This window comes from Epargyreus clarus, unplaced genomic scaffold (assembly GCF_041222505.1).
Source record: "Epargyreus clarus isolate Ecla_fem2 unplaced genomic scaffold, WU_Ecla_fem_2.2 ptg000001l, whole genome shotgun sequence".
Classification (NCBI taxonomy): Eukaryota; Metazoa; Arthropoda; class Insecta; order Lepidoptera; family Hesperiidae; genus Epargyreus; species Epargyreus clarus.
In genome coordinates this window covers 4,729,614-4,746,923 of record NW_027332209.1, presented here as the reverse complement: position 1 = coordinate 4,746,923, position 17,310 = coordinate 4,729,614, and the positions used below count along the sequence as shown (strand labels likewise).

Below are 17,310 nucleotides of genomic sequence, written 5' to 3'. Positions count from 1 at the left end.
TCACTTAGGGGTATGAAAAATACATAGTAACCGGTTCTCAGACCTACTGAATATGCATATAAAATTTAGTGCAAATCGGTAAAGCCGTTTTTAACATTGTGACACGAGAATTTTATTTATAAGAAGATTTATGTTAACTTTTCACGTTTTTCATAAGGAATTAATGTTTTACGTGAATGAATCAGTCATTATGGTGACTTTCAAATATGACACACGTTGATTTATAAAATATATTTTTTAAAAATACCCATGTAATAACGGCAGGGGTCAATTTCGTTCTCCATTAAAATATATCTTGATCTCACAAACTCGCTAACAGAAATGAAAAATAGTACTGAAATAAGTCATCTTGAAGATCTTGAACGACGATAACAGTACATTGATATACTCGAAACAAATGAATGCAGTTCAATTGCAATTAGGAATAATTCAACAAATATGGTACCTAAATGGTACCAATAAAAGCCTTGCGTAAACAGTAACCTATTTTATTCAATATAAATAACAACAAATAACGAACACAATTGACTTATATCTTGACCAGAGCGCCGATGAGTTTAGACTTGATCCGAGAAAGAGTAGGTAGCTCACATTACATGTGCTGCATGATGAAGCTGTAGAAGCTGGTAACCCTAGCGAAGGCAGAGGGGAAACCAAGCTGGCAGCCAGCTGCTGCTACGAAGGAACTGATACCAACCTGAAATATAAAAGAAATTATTGTAGAAATATAACTTGAATAAAAAACGAAGTGCTTTAGTAATCCAAAACATTGCGACGTTATGTATAACGTTATGTATACCTGTAGGTACATAGGATTACTTGTAACTTTTATGTTCCATAAACATTAATAAGATAACTAGGTATTAATAATTAAAACAGAAGAACCTCTTCTAACAATAAATACTAGGCACATTTCTGCCATAAAAAAGCCAAACCTTTGCTTAACATTGAAGTAGAAGCTTTGGTTTGAAACTTTCTCCTATAAGCGCTGCTGTGTTCTGGATTGACGGGTGTGGTAAGGGAGACATACTTTTCCGAAGCATCTAGCTCAGGGGTAGGGGCGCATCTGTGGCCGACCTCAGGTAGAAATATCTAATCCTATGTGGGATTAATTACTTATGTCCATGGGCGGCAGTAGCCACTTACCATCAGTTGGACTGCATGCACGTCTTCCACTCGTATATTATAAAAAAAAAATCAACATAAGTCGATTCCATAAAAAAAACCATGAAACCAACGCACCAATATACGTTGTCCATTTCGCGTGACGTACAGCGGGCCACCGGAGTCGCCGTTGCAGACGCCGACGCCGCCGACGCCGTTGGTGCAGATGTTGGAGGGTTGCGCCCAGTGACCGAACACAGCGGAGCACTGCGCTTCAGATATCACTTGCAAGCTCACGTGGCTTACAACTGCATTCACGGAGATGCCGACTTGTTCTATAAAAGTATAAGGTTATTTTTATTAAAATAGTAGCAGTAAATAGCTGCGTTATAAGAAAAACGAGAAGTGAAAAAATATATAGAAAAGAGTTAGCGTCCTCCAATATAAAATAATAATGATATATCCAATACTGTATAAGTAGGTATTTAAAGATTTTTTAAATCTGTTAAAGATTAAAAAGATGTGCGAGAATTCCTTTAAATAAACGCGTATTTATTTGGTTTTTACCGCGTAAATTAGATTATTTTTTAATTTTACAATCCTTTTTTACATCCCAAATCAGTCATTTTTATATCTAACGAGTATTCACTATTCACGGGTTTATTTTCGCGATAATGTTCGTCTGTAATCGTTTAACTATTTAACTCAATCCTAAAACCACTACGAGTACTACCAGACTTGGGATCATGACATTATTTTTTTTATTCATTAAATGTTTAAGACATTTATTTTTTTATTACATTATTAGAAAAGTTTAATTTTAACAACAATATAAATTTAAACAATAAACAATTGAACACTATTTAAAATAAAATAAAACTAATACAATTAACACTAAAATTTATAAATAAAATAAATGAGCCAAATCGCTGCCCCGTGGAAGTGTACCTAAGATACTAGCAGCATTACCTCGCTGAATTTACAAACTAATTTGTTGGCCGAGGTAAGCTCCAGCTCTTGGGTCACCGGAGGCCTCAATCAGGCGCGAAGACAATTCTTTATAGAAATGCTTCGCTTCTGGTCCCCACGGTCCCATCGTCTCGACTGCGAAAGGCACAAACATGTAACTCTGTGAGATGTTAGCATATTTGCGCCGCATCACAGCCTCAGCAGATTCAGCCGCCGCTCCAGCACGCATCGAGGTCGCCTGTATATGAGATGGAGCCATGGTATCAACACATGTGGCATCCCATACCAAGGACCTCCCCTGTTTCCAGGGCACGAGTGTCAATCCATCAGGCCGCTTGCCATCATCACGCACTATACCTTTCGGCTCTAGAGTGGCCGGTACGTTGATGGTGACAAGGGCCCGACGGATGACATCGTTGATGCTTGCGTGGCGCGACATACGGCCGGCACTGCGTTGACACGACAGACCGTGATGACCAGACTGACCGACGCCTTCTCCACAGACACAACGATGTGGCTCATTTATTTTTAAGCCAAGACGCAGACACACACATAGGGACAAAGTGGAATTATTCAAAAGAGTCCCTATGTTAAATTAAATTATATATATATTTCATTAAATTATATATATATTTTTAATTTTTAAAAAATTACTCACGATCACTGGTTCTGCCATATCCAGCGGCGACCGCCCACTCGCCAATAAATCTCTCCCACAAGAGTCCGTGAGGCAGTTGGATTGGCTGAACCGTTGCTAAAATGGAAACCAAAAATAAAAAAACCGTAACAAACATAAAGATACTATATAACATGAAAATCATATTAGTTCCACAATTCTGCGAATCTAGAAATATCAATCCACAAGTTAGAGTTAGTTGATCTAAATCTCATATTTTTGGAACAGAAACAAAAAGAAAACGTTATGGCAGCTTATACAGTTCTCAAGTTCTACCAATCCGCACTTGACCAGCACTGTAGAGTGTAACCTAGACTCCTCCCATTCTAAAAGGAGAGCTGTGTCCGTGATTTGACGACACAAATAGTATTGCAATTATATTCACCTGATAACGACACATGAGTGGGGAGATAGATCACAGCGACGTCGTTTTGAAGAGTCGCAGGGCTCCACCACGGGTGTACGACCACATTCGAGGTGGGGATGCGGATGCCGCCAGAGAACAGGAAGTGGGAGCCCAGGACCACGACGAACTGATTTGCTTGGAACCTGCCATCAAACCAGCAGTGAGCCGCCGTCACAAGCCGGTTGGAGGAGACGAGCGAGGAACCACAGGCAGAGGTACCAGCGACGTTAAAGAAAGTAATTAACAATCCCGCCTGCAAAAGAACATACCTACGGGTAAATTAAATAACGTTATAGGTACTATTTACTTTGTCCCTGTAGTTCCGAGAATAGAATATGGCTACGGTATCCCCTGCCTGTCGTAAGAGGCGACTAAAAGGGGGCTTCTGAGGTTGCGGGCGGCAAGAGTGGAAGTAAGAGGTTGTGTTCCGTCGGAGACACACACACACACTTTCATTTAAATCGGTCGAACGGTGTATTTGCGTGATTTATGTTTAATAGAGACCATAAAACAACTAACTAAGATAGAAACTATTCAGAATCGCTATTCATTACTCCAAGTGTAAAACTTTATTTTAAACTAGCTGACCCGGCAGGCAAACTTTGTACCGTCTAAAAATCTATTTATCAAGTATATTTCATATAAAATATAGCCTATGTTACTCGTAGATAATGTAGCTTTCGAATGTTGAAAGAATTTTTAAAATCGGTCCAGTAGTTTTTGAGCATATTCATTACAACCAAACAAACAAAGTTTTCCTCTTTATTATATTAGTGTAGATTAGGTAACATTGATATGTAATATTTGCTGGTATAATAAAAATGAACTTTTTAAAAGCTTAACTACCACCATACAATAAAGTCACTTCGCAATTATTGAGTTATTATTTAATATATTGGTTTTCTAACACGCTAATTAATTATAATTATCGATTTTTAATCTTCTAATCAATACGATATAATTATGTAGATTTTAGTTATGATAAGAAATACACTACGTATTTGTTTTAATAGTTTCTAATAAATATTAAATAATTTATAGCCGGCACATGAAAACGTATTATTTTTATTATAATTAAAGGACATTAAAATATTAATTAATTTTTCTTTATGAAAAATTACAAGTTTACTAAGGGAATTACCTAATAAGGAGTCACACTACGAAAAAAATATTTAATTGACGAAGATAGTAAACAAAACCCCCGCGTTGACGACCGGCGTAGCGGAGCGGTCATCATACCGGTCTGACGCGCAGAGGGTCCCAGGTTCGATCCCCAGCCAGACAGATATCTAAATGATGAATTTAAGTATCTGTTTCTGGGTCTTGATGTTTGTGTATTTGTCTCTGTGTGTGTCTATAGCACCCACGATATGTGTATATCCTAGTGTGGGGCTGTGAGTGTAGAAAGCGTTAAGCGTTAAAAATTGAAAATCAAAGTTAACTTAGGTTAGTTAACTACGTAGTTCGCAACAATTAGGTATAATATCTCTTCGAAGTTTTTTTACTTTCGTCTTTTTTTAGTTTTGATGCTGGTGCTACAATAATAATAATATATTTAATGTTACTGAAAGACGTAAATGTTTTTCTAAGTATTCATTAACATGATTATTTATATGTATTATTATGTATCTTACCAAATAAGGATGCTCGTTGCTCGGTGCAACGCTGCCGCCAACAATTCTAGAACCTTCAGCTTGTGCCGCCAATATTTTCTCTTCAGCTTCCTTGATCCTCGTAGCCGCGGGGATTCCGACCCTCTCATGGTACCCTACCAAACTCTCTACCTCCACCAGAGCGGAGGTAGACACCAACAGGGATAATCCGGCTAACAAAACAAAATGCATTTTCAAAAAGTGGTTCAAATCCATTTTTACCTTTATTTATATACCTTTTATCGCATAAAGCAATCATAAATAGTATTAATCTCTGTCGGGGAACAGATTTAATCCCTCTATATCAATTATTTGTCGATAAACCAAACCTCAGTTTTACGGTATCTGATAATATTTCAGTTATCTCTTGATACTTATTTACGTATATTGTTTTTATTTAGATAGTCATATAATAGTGTTTCAAATTTATTTCTGTTCGATTATATTTAATTTTATCTAATTTAATGCGATTATAAATTCGAATCGAAACATGAAAATTCAATAAAGTCAAGAGATTTTTTGACAAAAAATATCTTCACTAAAACGAAATAAACGAAATATAATAAACAAAATTCCACATATAAAAATAATCTATGTATAATTTTACATAGATTATTTTTATATGTGGGCTATGGCATCACCTATTTACCAGCGTTTTTATTTTAAAATATTTATTCATAAGATAGTTAAATTGTTCAAGGTTGGTGTAAAAAACGAAGCCATTCCTATATTTCAGAATAACAACAAAATGTTATAACGGAACTTTATTTATTGAATCACCAAAATGTCTTAGGAGTAAGAATTTGTTTATGAACTTGAGATGTTTTTTGACAAAATAACAAGCAGAGAAAAAGAGCCATACAATATAAGAATTATATGTTTTCGGAGATGAAATCGTAGAAACTGGTAACTCTGGTGAAGGCAGAGGGGTGTCCACTTTGGCAGCCAGTGGAAGCAAAGAAGGAAGCAACACCAACCTGAAACAAGACACAATTGCTTAATCTCATACGAAATAATAAGGATTTTAAAAATCCTCCGTAGATTACAAGACCGATGGGCAGATTTAAGCGCACACTCGTCACTACGAGTGGAAGAATAGCGGTAGAAACTCGTCTTCTCTTCTCATTCGGGGGCCCGAGGTTCAAAGCACCCCAGATTTTTTAAATGCGCGCTAATTATAACTTGCTTAAACGGTGAATGAAAATATCGTGAGGAAAAAGGTTCTCGAGGGTGAACTCCACCAATTAAGCCTCTCACTCTGAGGGCAGACCCATGCGCCCCAGTGGAACAGTAATAGGTTGACAATAATTTTTGAAGGTGGTAGAACCCTTTGTGGTTAGACTCCGGCGGCACCTCCGCCACATCTATTTCTACCTAATAACAGCAGTGTTAGGCGCTCCTGTGTTCCGGTAAGAAGGGTGTGGTAAGCGAGAGAGACTTTCCCGAGGCGTTCCAGCTTAGTCCATAGGGATAGCGGCGCATCTGTGGCCGACCTCAGGTAGGAATATCTAATCCTATCTGGGGTTGATTACAGATGTCCATGGGCGGCAGTAGCCACTTACCATCAGGTGGACTGCATGCTCGTGTGCTACTCTTATATTATAAAAAAAAATAAGAAGTCAAACGCAAGTAAATAGAAAGAAGCTTACCAAGACAGGTGTTTCATCACGAACAACGTAGAGTGGTCCGCCGATGTCACCGCCGCAGATGCCCACGCCGTCGGTACCGTCCGTGCAGATGTTGGTGTCCTGAGCCCAGGTGCCGTACACCGCCTGGCAGGCCTCAGTGCTGATCACGGTCAGGTCCACCTGGTTCACCACCTGGAGCACTGACACTCCCACTTGGTCTGCACAACAAGGTATTATATTAGAAGTAACGGCAAATGAAATAAAAAAATATATCTGTATGATCTGAAATCTCCCATTCCGCCTAAGATTGTTCTAAGATATAAATTTTGAAGGGTAGCAAAATTAAGTATTTTGGTTATAGCGTAAGTCATGCGTAAGTGAATATCAGTATTGATAATAAGCATGATGACTATATAAATAAATCAAAAAATAATTATTGTAACGAAAAAATACCTTGAAAGGATTCTAAAAATGGCCCAGTTTCAATAAGACAAAATAAACTTTATATTTACACGATTTAGATTTAACGTGCTTAACACTGCTGTTATTCGGCAGAAATAGGTGTGGTGGTGGTGCCTTTGGAAACAAACCACAAAGGGTTCTGCCACCTTCAAAAATACGAAAAATAGAAAAACAGAAAGTAACCGAGTATTCCTATCGCCAAACATTAGACGACCCGCGTGGCGGAGCGGTGGCCATACCGGTCTGACGCGCAGAGGGTCTCGGGTTCGATTCTCGGCCAGACAGACATATAAGTGATGAATGTAGGTGTCTGTTTCTGAATCTGAGTGTTTGTGTATTTGTCTCTGTGTCCATAGCACCCACGATACAGGGAATCCTAGTGTGGAGCTGTGAGTGTAGCGTTTTATGTTTTATGTCTCATTCATACTCACCATCATCAGTCTTGCCGAAGCCAAGAGCAATAGCGGTTTCTCCAACGAAGTCCTCATCTAAGTAGTTCGTGGGTAGAGCGATGGGTTGTATCTTATCTGAAATTCGTATATTATTTATGAAGAAGCCGTAAAAATCTTAATTTATCAAAATGTTCGCAATGCATTATTGCTTGATTTGGAAAATGAGTTTCGGAAAAACACTAGCTATTATTAACCATAATATGCATATATTAATAGTTAAATTATTTAAGGTTGCTATCTAATTGTGGAGAAACGAACTACCTATTTATTTAATGTGATTTTTCCTTACCACGCTATTTTAAAATAAAGAAAAACGTTATAAGTAGATATCTACTTATAACGTTTTTCTTTATTAGATTAGATTATAAGATTGAATTGTTTATCTAAGTAGGTGCAAATGCAAGTTATAAGACCAAAAAAGTATTGTCTTATTTTGTAAAAAAAATATTATTAAATTGGAAAAACAAGATTTTATTACTATTATGAATTTTGTTATGATCTGAAGGTCATATTGTCGTTGATGCTGTTAGGTACCTGAAAAAGGGAGAGCGTTTGCCAGAGTAATAAAAGCGATGTCGTTCTCCAAAGTGCTAGGGTTCCAGTCAGGATGGGTGATGACGTTGGTAGTTTCGACACGGTGACCACCAGAGAAGAGCCTGTTGGAGCCGACCGTCACTATGAAGCGGAGGACGGCTTCCACACCATCATCCCAGCAGCGTGCTGCGAGAACCAGATTTTTAGGAGACACCACCGTGGCAGTACACACTGACGGGAGAGGGGTGTTCTCCAGAGTAGCGATTATTCCTGCCTGATTAAGAAAAACAAGTATTATTATAAACAAAAAAGAAATCTTCCCATTCAGTCGTAACTAGTTATTATAGTTAAAACGAAAATCTCGACAGCTTGAAACTGTTATCTATGTCACTCCCACAATACCAACCAACACAATACGATACCAACGACATCTCAGACGTTAAAAAAATCCAGACCTTTGGACTGTAGCGTAAGACAAAGGTACAGATACCTAGGTACAAGTTTGAAAGTGGTAGAAACCTTTGTGGTTCGACTCCGGTGGCAACACCGCCACACCTATTTCTGCCTAATAGCAGCAGTGCCAGGTGCTGTTGTGTTCCGTTTTGAAGGGTGTGGTAAGGGAGACATACTTTTCCGAGGCGTTCCAGCTCAGTCCTCAAGGGTAGCGGCGCATCTGTGGCCGACTTCAGGTGGGGAATATCTATTCTTATCTGAGGTCGATTACAGATGTCCATGGGCGGCAGTAGCCACTTACCATCAGGTGGACTGCATGCTCGTCTACTACTCCTATATTATAAAAAAAAAACGCGAAATATATTACCTGGCGTAGTCAGGTGTAAAGACATTGTCGTATAAAAGCTAAGTCCTAATTGTCGGTCACATATAAACGCTTAAATAAACAAAATAAACGCTTGCTACACTCACAGCCCCACACTAGGATTCCCTGTATCGTGGGTGCCATGGACACACACATAGACAAATACACAAACACTCAGACCCAGAAACAGAAATCTAAATTCATCATTTAGATATCTGTCTGGCCGGGGATCGAACCCGGGACCCTTTACGCGTCAGACCGGTATGGTGGCCGCTCCGCCACGCGGGTCGTCAAATGTATTGCTATGTATTGCTTTCTTGAATAAATAATATATTGTTATCCACTTTACACTATTTTTCAAACAAGAACATAGCGTTGTATTTTGCAGCTTATTTCTATCTGACGATAGCAGAAGTGGTTGTCATGTGGCCTGCGATTGTATCCCGGATACTGTCTGGGATCAACGTAAAGCTCAAAATACGAGGCCTTTTGATGTGAAACATCTATAGCCGCACGTAAAACCGATTTCTGGCGTGGCGATGCATGCCGTGGCGTCGCCGTCGCGTCGTAACGCTATGCGATGGTATATATATACGAGTACAGTCTATATGCAGTAGTGTGTACGGTGTGGCGACGCGTCGCCATGCGCAAAAATCGTAATATTTTATTTTATCATTATGACATATTTAGTTCCTATCACAATATGTTCTTTTCTGCATATTACTTTTACAAAATAATGTCGATGTTTCACATCTGCCAGCGTCCCGTGACGGCTCACATTGTTTTTTTTAATATTTAATACTTATGTAATACTCGATGATAATATTTAAGCATTAAGCATTCTTACCAGGAAAGGATGGCTAGTGGGATCAGCTTCTTCTCCGCCGACGATTCTTGAATTGGCATTGCGTTTCATAATAGCATCTTCAGCCGCCTTTATTTTCATTGCCAGTGGTATTCCCACCGTCCTGTGGTACCCCACCTCCACATCGCTGAACGCGGTGGCCGCAGCCACCAACGACAAAACAACCAAAGCGATCTGCATTTTACGGAAGAGCCCACCGACAATAAACCAAAATCATTATGCACTTATTTATATACCTTTTATCAAACAATTATCAGTTGTACAAAAACATCCTTTGATTCGAACCTGGATAATTTTTGTACTTAACGATAAGTATTATTTCAAATTTAAGATGTTTACAAGCTTTTGTTTGTGTTACGTACACTTAGAGTTATCTATTAAAACCGTACCGCGTTAGATTAGATTATAATCATAAAGATTGGTCTTTTCTACGAAATAAAAGTAAAGTAAGGAATTGTTTAAATAAAGTATAATTTTGTAAGAAATTAATATTAACAATAACAGGTGTTTTTAAGTAATTTATATTGCAGTGGAGAGCATTTTGTATTTATTTTAAAGTAATAAGAATCCTTAAAATGTCTTAAGGATACCTACTATTTATTATACCTACTATGTTTTACTCGTTTTGAAAATCTGACAAAATATTTGATATCATAACATTTTCATAAATAAAAAAAATATTTTCGTAATTAAAATGTACAAATCACTTATTATAGTTAAATACTTAGTTAATGACAGTATATAAAAATAGATTTAATCAAGTTTGATTCCCGTAACAGCGCTAATCCATTGCAAATGTCGTTGAACTCTTGTAAAAACTGAGGGAGTATTGTCGTTGCAGCCACTGTTGTTAATAAATGTTGTTACTCCAACCTGTAGACAATATAGGATAACGTTGATCCAATTTTAAATCCTTGCTTAATATTATAAAAGTAATTGTCTATGTTTTTACCATTTTACAAGCTTTTTTGTCTTACCACTTAACCAATAAAAATCTTTATATAATTTGACAAAAAATGTTTAGGTAATGGACAAAAACGGAGAGTTGTATGAGGTAAATGCGGTGATTAAAAAAAAACATCTAAACTTCTACAAATACATGTAGTTTACTGAAGAATATTAAAACTGAGGGAATTGATTCAATAATTAAGTCCAAACCATCTAAACGACACTATATAACTCATTAATTAAATACCAAGTCCTAACATAAGCATACGCAAACTCCGATGTGACTTGTGCCTGAACCACTCATTCTCCAATACATAATATTCAACACCACAAAAACGCCTTTGTACGTAAAAATATTTGTAGATCTACTTACCAAAATTGTTTCTTCAGACGAGTTAAAGAAGATCGTTAGTGGTCCGCCATTATCGCCCTGGAGAAAAGCGTAATTATAAATATCATTAACCTTTCCTAGAGAAAGTCTTAAAAAGAAACCTTTCTGTAATAGTAGTAAATGGGTGTACAAATAATCAGATTCAATGTTTGCAAATGTATATACGTTTCGCATAAGATACTAGGTATAATAGTATCACCTCCACTCAGTAGGGTAGTTGTGGATTAAATGTTTTACTTCGATTATTTGATTTTTATTATTAATGATCGGGATTAGTACGCAATATCTAAGTACGATCGACCTCACGTAGGACTCCTATCGTATTTGGCGGTGATTACCTATTACCATTACCATTAGTTTACCATGTGTAACATCAGATGGACTGGATGACAAGCAAAAGTTACACAATATACAGCTTATATAAAGTACTTTATATAACGCTTGTTAAGATACACATTTCAAGAAGATGATGTTGCTATCCAATACGGCGAATTCTAAAACTATTATTTTTTCTAAAACAATATTCTGCCTCAAATAACCAAAAAGAGAAAATATCAATGCAGACATGCCCTTTATTTGATCGATATCTAAACATAATTATATTATTAATTTTGATTAATTATTTATCTTTGATTACAGGCGAGATACAAGATACAATAATATAAAATGCGCAAACTTTAATTGCAAATGACGATTCTCTGTTTCTTTCCATATTTTTGATAGTCCTAGCATTGAAATGCTTTTAAGTGTATCGGAAATACAAGATTCACACAAATACATTATTGCAATTATATACGTTATAATAAAATATACAAGTATGTACCTATTTTCGTTCATTTGACTACCAATATAATCTATTAGTAAAAGAGTTTTTTTTTTTATAATATAGGAGTAGCAGACGAGCATACAGTCCACCTGATGGTAAGTGGCTACTGCCGCCCATGGACATCTGTAATCAACCCCAGATAGGATTAGATATTCCCACCTGAGGTCGGCCACAGATGCGCCGCTACTCCTGAGGACTAAGCTGGAACGCCTCGGAAAAGTTTGTCTCCCTTACCACACCCTTCAAAAAAAACACAGCAGCGCTTAACACTGTTGTCATTAGGTAGAAATAGGTGTGGCAGTGGTACCGCCGGAGTCGAATCACAAAGGATTCCACCACCTTCAGTTATGTTATCCAAAGAATGGCAGAATTTTATGTAGTTCGCTGCAGCAAAGATAGTACCATCGCTATTATTATTAATAGTAAATTTACCAATAATAATTCGCCTAGAAATCCATATAACTGCATTGATTATTACTTGGGTATTTCACAGATAAATAACATTATAATGTTCATGCTAGCCAGCTGGGCATTATAAAGATATAAAATCTTTTTATCGTTCTTAGCCATATATTAAGCGTCTTTAGGTACAATTTATCATAATATGTCATCAATAAGTCAATGAGGTATTAAACATTAAGCAAACATGCATTTGCGCATCTTTTGATGATACTACTTATTTACCTACCCACTTATTTATTTCCCTAACAGGTAATCGTGGTAATAAAGTGAGGGGCAATTAATCATTTAGTTTAGTTAATTTAACAATTTAGTTTCAATATCCAGCGAAAGGCACTGTCAAAAGGAAAATTATGTGAACTAAGAGTTTTATGATTTACCTACTTTGATTTGTGGGTACGGTTCTCTACTTCAGTCGTAACATAAAGCATTATAGGCAAGTAATATCCCAACTTTATAGGTACTTCCCGGAGTCCTATGACATAGGGCTCTTCAAAAAAGAGCTGTTTTTCCAAGCCAGCGAAGCTTTAGCAACTCCTCTGGTGTGACATATTTCTTTAAAGATGAAATTATAGGAGACACCTTTATGTAAACTTGAAAATAATACTTACTTTGCAAGTTCCTGATGTCATACTAAATCCGCAAAGCATATTTTCGGGCAGACGATCGAAGAATGAGGAGTTGCAGAGGGGATCTGCCATCACGGTCATAATCTTGTCACGGAGAGTTGGAGAAATAAAGGTTATACCTGGTGAAATGAGGATAGTTGGGATAATAATTAAAACTCTACCATTTTTCATCACACGCTACAGATTCGTTGGTACTAAGTTGAGATAAAGAGAGTGTCTTTATCTGAACTTAGTACCAACGAATCTGTAACCAGGTTTCACTGGAACTCCTTCCATTTTTTTTTGTAATGTCTACAGACAATTCATGTGTCATAATTGATGGAGCTGTAGTGTTAAAGCAGGCTCTTATGTATTGAGAGGCGTGTTTAGAGGTTGAAGTCTTTATTATAACTAACTTATTAATAAGCTTAACCTTAACTTATATAATACAAGGCTCAGCTCTACACCACAGAGCTTATAATCAAGGCAAACAAGGCGATGGTTTAGCGTGAATTTGAACTGTCTGGGAAAACATTTTTGCCACCTTCTTTAGCAATAGGTCGGCGATACAAAAAGATCTTATGCCAATTTACTGACCCCGAAAAGTGCCGCCTGGAGGCATAGATTAAGTTTAAAATAGTTTCATATAGGACATACAAATTATAATAGGCATTCGAAAAATATATTTCCGTCCCATAAAATATACCGAACGCAGCTCTCTGCCCTCGGTACGCAAAAACGTATAAAGGTGACGATGATAATTAAAAGTTGGTCTGTATGTTGTTATGTTGTTTGTATGTTGTCGCTACAATCTATGGTTCGAACATGAATATAAGTCAGTGGCTACCTGGTGCTGCGATACCCCAGCCAGATGCTGTGGCCCCCAAACCAGCGAAGTTGTGTGAAACTGTGCTCAAATACGGGAGACGAACTACGTTTATCGTTTCTGGAAGAAATAAATATAAACAATCTTGTCGTGATTAAATTGGAAAATCAAAGCTAAGTTAAGTATGTCTTATTTAAGTAAAGCTTTTATAATACCCACAACTTAAAAGTTTTAAGTTGCACAAACAGTATATCTATATAATATCTATCTCAATATCTCTATCTCAATATAATAAAATAATAGAGCTGAACAACGCTATCTGTTTATAGATATTACAAATACTCTACTACACTCAGTTAAGAATGCCTTCCTAAAGCAAAGAATTCCCTTCAACTTCAAATACATTTACGTCGACCAACAAGCAACAACTCATTTGTATAACAACAACACATACGAATACTTGTAAAAACTAAAAGTGCATTCCTAGCATTCGAACTCCAGACTCTTAATAAAAGCCGAAATATGAAAAAAATCATATCACTTGTACGTAATTGGATTATTGGCCAAATATTACATACATACGTAGGCACATAATGTACCGGTATCTTATCTTTACGTGTCACACATGTCATATCCACTTAGCTAATGGTTTTTTGTCATCAATGGATTAATTTTCGACTTGTCAACTAGTGGTGCCCGCGGCTTCGCCCGCATTTTAAAGATATAATATGACATACATAAAACAGAAAATTCGTACCTTCATTGGAATGACAGTGGTGCCATCTGTCGGTCTTACCAACTCCCAAACCTTCGTGGGCTCTTGGACAACTTTGCAAAAGATCATCACTTGATTAATTTGACAATTTCTATTATTAGACATTATTATACATAACTAGGGCATACAAACATAGAAGATAATTCTTTATTAACAGATCGCACTGTACATGATCGCATACCAGTCATCTGTAGGATGTTGGCGAGCCTGAGCAGCGCGAGGTCGTTGGCGAACATCTCCGGGTCGAAGTCAGGGTGCACCACCACCTCCTCCACGTTCACGATGCGTCTTCCATTCTCGTAACGGTCGTACAAAGAGTGCGCGCCGAATATCGCCTTGCCGAACAAAATTATTAATGAAGATACTGCCATATAGAAAACTTAATTTCCATCCTTCTTTGATTAAAGTACCCAGTTTACTTATCGTAGGTACATGATCATTCTATTTAAAAACTCATTTACCTATAAGTAGCAAATAATTTTATATTAAAGCTGCAAACAGCTATTTTTTTAAAACATACGAGTGGTTTACTATGGGTATGTCGAAGGCTAAAAATGTGCATGATTCCAATGTAGGTAAATATTATGAACATTCTTAACCTTACGAAGTGATCCTGGTGCTACTTATAATAAAGTAGGTAAGGAAAACCTGAATTACAGTAGAGTACTACCACTCCAAATTACTACAAAGTAAGATTATGTCCATCATTTACCTGTACGTGGTCAACTTTTTCCTCATCGTGGAAGCAACAGTGGGCAGCTGTGAGCACCCATTGGGGATGGACCAGGGAGCCGCCGCAGAACCCGAGCTCGCCTGTCGTACCAACTCGTAGATATAAGGCTACCTGGTACCAAAGCTCAATTTTAATTGATGTCAATTACAATTGCATCGCTACTCCTGATGAGGAGCGCATTTAAATATTTCATCTGACTTGCCCTTATCACGTATAGTAGGTACTCTTACATTCGCTTTATAGAAGTAGTAAAGGAGTATCTAACACTATAACTGAGTCCAGAAATTCAAATTGTGCAGTTCTTGGTGTTCCTGGTATATTTGATCATAGAAGCATCACTGCGCTGGTTAAGCTGGAAACTCCCATTCCATCATATTGTTTACGTATTGTCTAATAAGTCAGAGGTTAGTCTCAAACCAACAGGTTAACTTGTTTATTTACATTCTCAGTATTTACAACTGAGTTATGTTTTGCGGCGGGATGCAGCAGCCAGGATGCAGAAAGACCGAATTGATTTATTATATAATATTTAATTTAAACCGAATATTACGTGTTTTAAATAAATCTAAACTAAATTATAACTAACCTAACCTAACCTAAAATGGTGACTTGCTGGGGCAATGTTAGCACCCAGAGTGAATTCCCACGTTCGGGACGAATGATGGAAACGGTGCTGTGGTGCGGAGTCAGCGTTCCCACGGCACGGCGGAGGTGCAGGATCGGATGACTTCTTCATAATTATGTTTAAGGCGAATGCCTAACTATGGTGGTTAAGGCCAATATATAACAATAATGTCCTATTTGAGAAAAATGTTTTTACTGGCAATATCCCTACTTTCATAAGTCTATATTTATATAAATTGTGTAAATATAAGCTACTAAATAAATGATTTCACGTTTCAAGTACATTGATGCGTTATCATATTTAGGTTCGTTCTATTTGGGTAATTCCATCGCAAACGAAATTGGATATTCCAGATCCTATAGCTAGTTAATTCCATATTCTATGAAAATTATGATTTCAGTATAAAAGAGATCACTGACTTGTTACGAGTAATTAATTACTTTTATCTTAATTCACACATTAATTCGTACGTAAGTATATCTAAGTACCTATCTACGACATAATAAGACTTAATTCTAATATATTGTCATGATCGATAGCTTATTAATCTATGAACAATACTGATGACTAATATATTGGTACATAGAATAAAGTATCTTCATAAATACCCCAAATAAGACCCTGTTTATATGTCCAGACATTGAACGTGTCAGACACTGGCCGTGGCAGACAAAGTCATATAACTTTACTTTTCTTTACAATGACAGGGTACGACCCGTCTGAGTGGCTGTGTTATGGTGACGTCACGGTAGATATAAATACGTCAACACCACTAAAAATATATATCAATGGGCAACACTCACCACACTAAGATGATGTTATCCAAACTTAGTCTAGAAAATCAATTCAATAGAGTGATAGATGTGTGGTACATATTGACGAGAATAGAACGTTCTGTAAAGACTATTTAAAAATGAACTACCCTCATCGGATGCTAGTTTCACAAAATAAAAACTAATTTTATTTTGTGCTAGTTTATTGTCTCTAAAACGTACTAATCTATGCTACAACAATAAAAGTCAACTTAGATCAAATCAATCAATATTATGAGTAAACTTTCAAACTTTGGTTAAACTTTGTATTGTTAACTGTTGTTAGCACAGACCTATATCTAAAACAAATACAGGTCTGTGGTTTTTAGCTATATTACAATGACGGTTAATACATCACAAAGAACCAATTTAAACCAATTCCTATACATTATACCGGAAATTAACTAAAATTAACACATATATTTACGTTACATTGTGGTTAACTCTAGTTTTTCATATCCAGATAACTTACCTGAAATGGCCTAGAATTACGTTCTGCAATGTCTCCTCCTGCAATCCTTGTGCTAGTTCCAACAACACAATCATCGTCATCACAAGAGAACACACAACAAGTAAGTAACGAAATAATCACCAATTTTGTCAACATTCTAACGTGCAGTATATAATACAAAAATATTTAACTTTTTTCCTTATTGTTGTAATGTTAACATTTGATAACTTTGAGAATGCTAGTGTGAGAATGCTCTGATAATTTTTGGGAGAAATTTGATATTATTGAGAG

At 36.7% G+C, this 17,310-nt stretch overlaps 2 protein-coding genes across 2 annotated transcripts; both read right to left on the bottom strand.

The window, feature by feature from the left end:
- Positions 1-532: 532 nt before the first annotated feature.
- On the bottom strand, positions 533-5,011 carry LOC140743469 (brachyurin). Its single transcript, XM_073074765.1, has 5 exons — positions 4,790-5,011; positions 3,135-3,408; positions 2,732-2,827; positions 1,243-1,439; positions 533-697 (listed from the first exon to the last, which is right to left on the bottom strand). Exons 1-5 carry the CDS (start codon positions 4,997-4,999, stop codon positions 593-595), a joined length of 882 nt encoding a protein of 293 aa, XP_072930866.1. The 5' UTR covers positions 5,000-5,011; the 3' UTR covers positions 533-592.
- Positions 5,012-5,570: 559 nt separating this feature from the next.
- LOC140757873 (transmembrane protease serine 9) lies at positions 5,571-17,175 on the bottom strand. Its single transcript, XM_073093745.1, has 12 exons — positions 17,041-17,175; positions 15,111-15,242; positions 14,580-14,733; positions 13,645-13,743; positions 12,801-12,937; positions 10,887-10,943; positions 10,332-10,438; positions 9,548-9,776; positions 7,884-8,157; positions 7,329-7,424; positions 6,457-6,653; positions 5,571-5,784 (listed from the first exon to the last, which is right to left on the bottom strand). The coding sequence occupies exons 1-12, from the start codon at positions 17,173-17,175 to the stop codon at positions 5,680-5,682; spliced, it is 1,722 nt and encodes a 573-aa protein (XP_072949846.1). The 3' UTR covers positions 5,571-5,679.
- Positions 17,176-17,310: the final 135 nt, after the last annotated feature.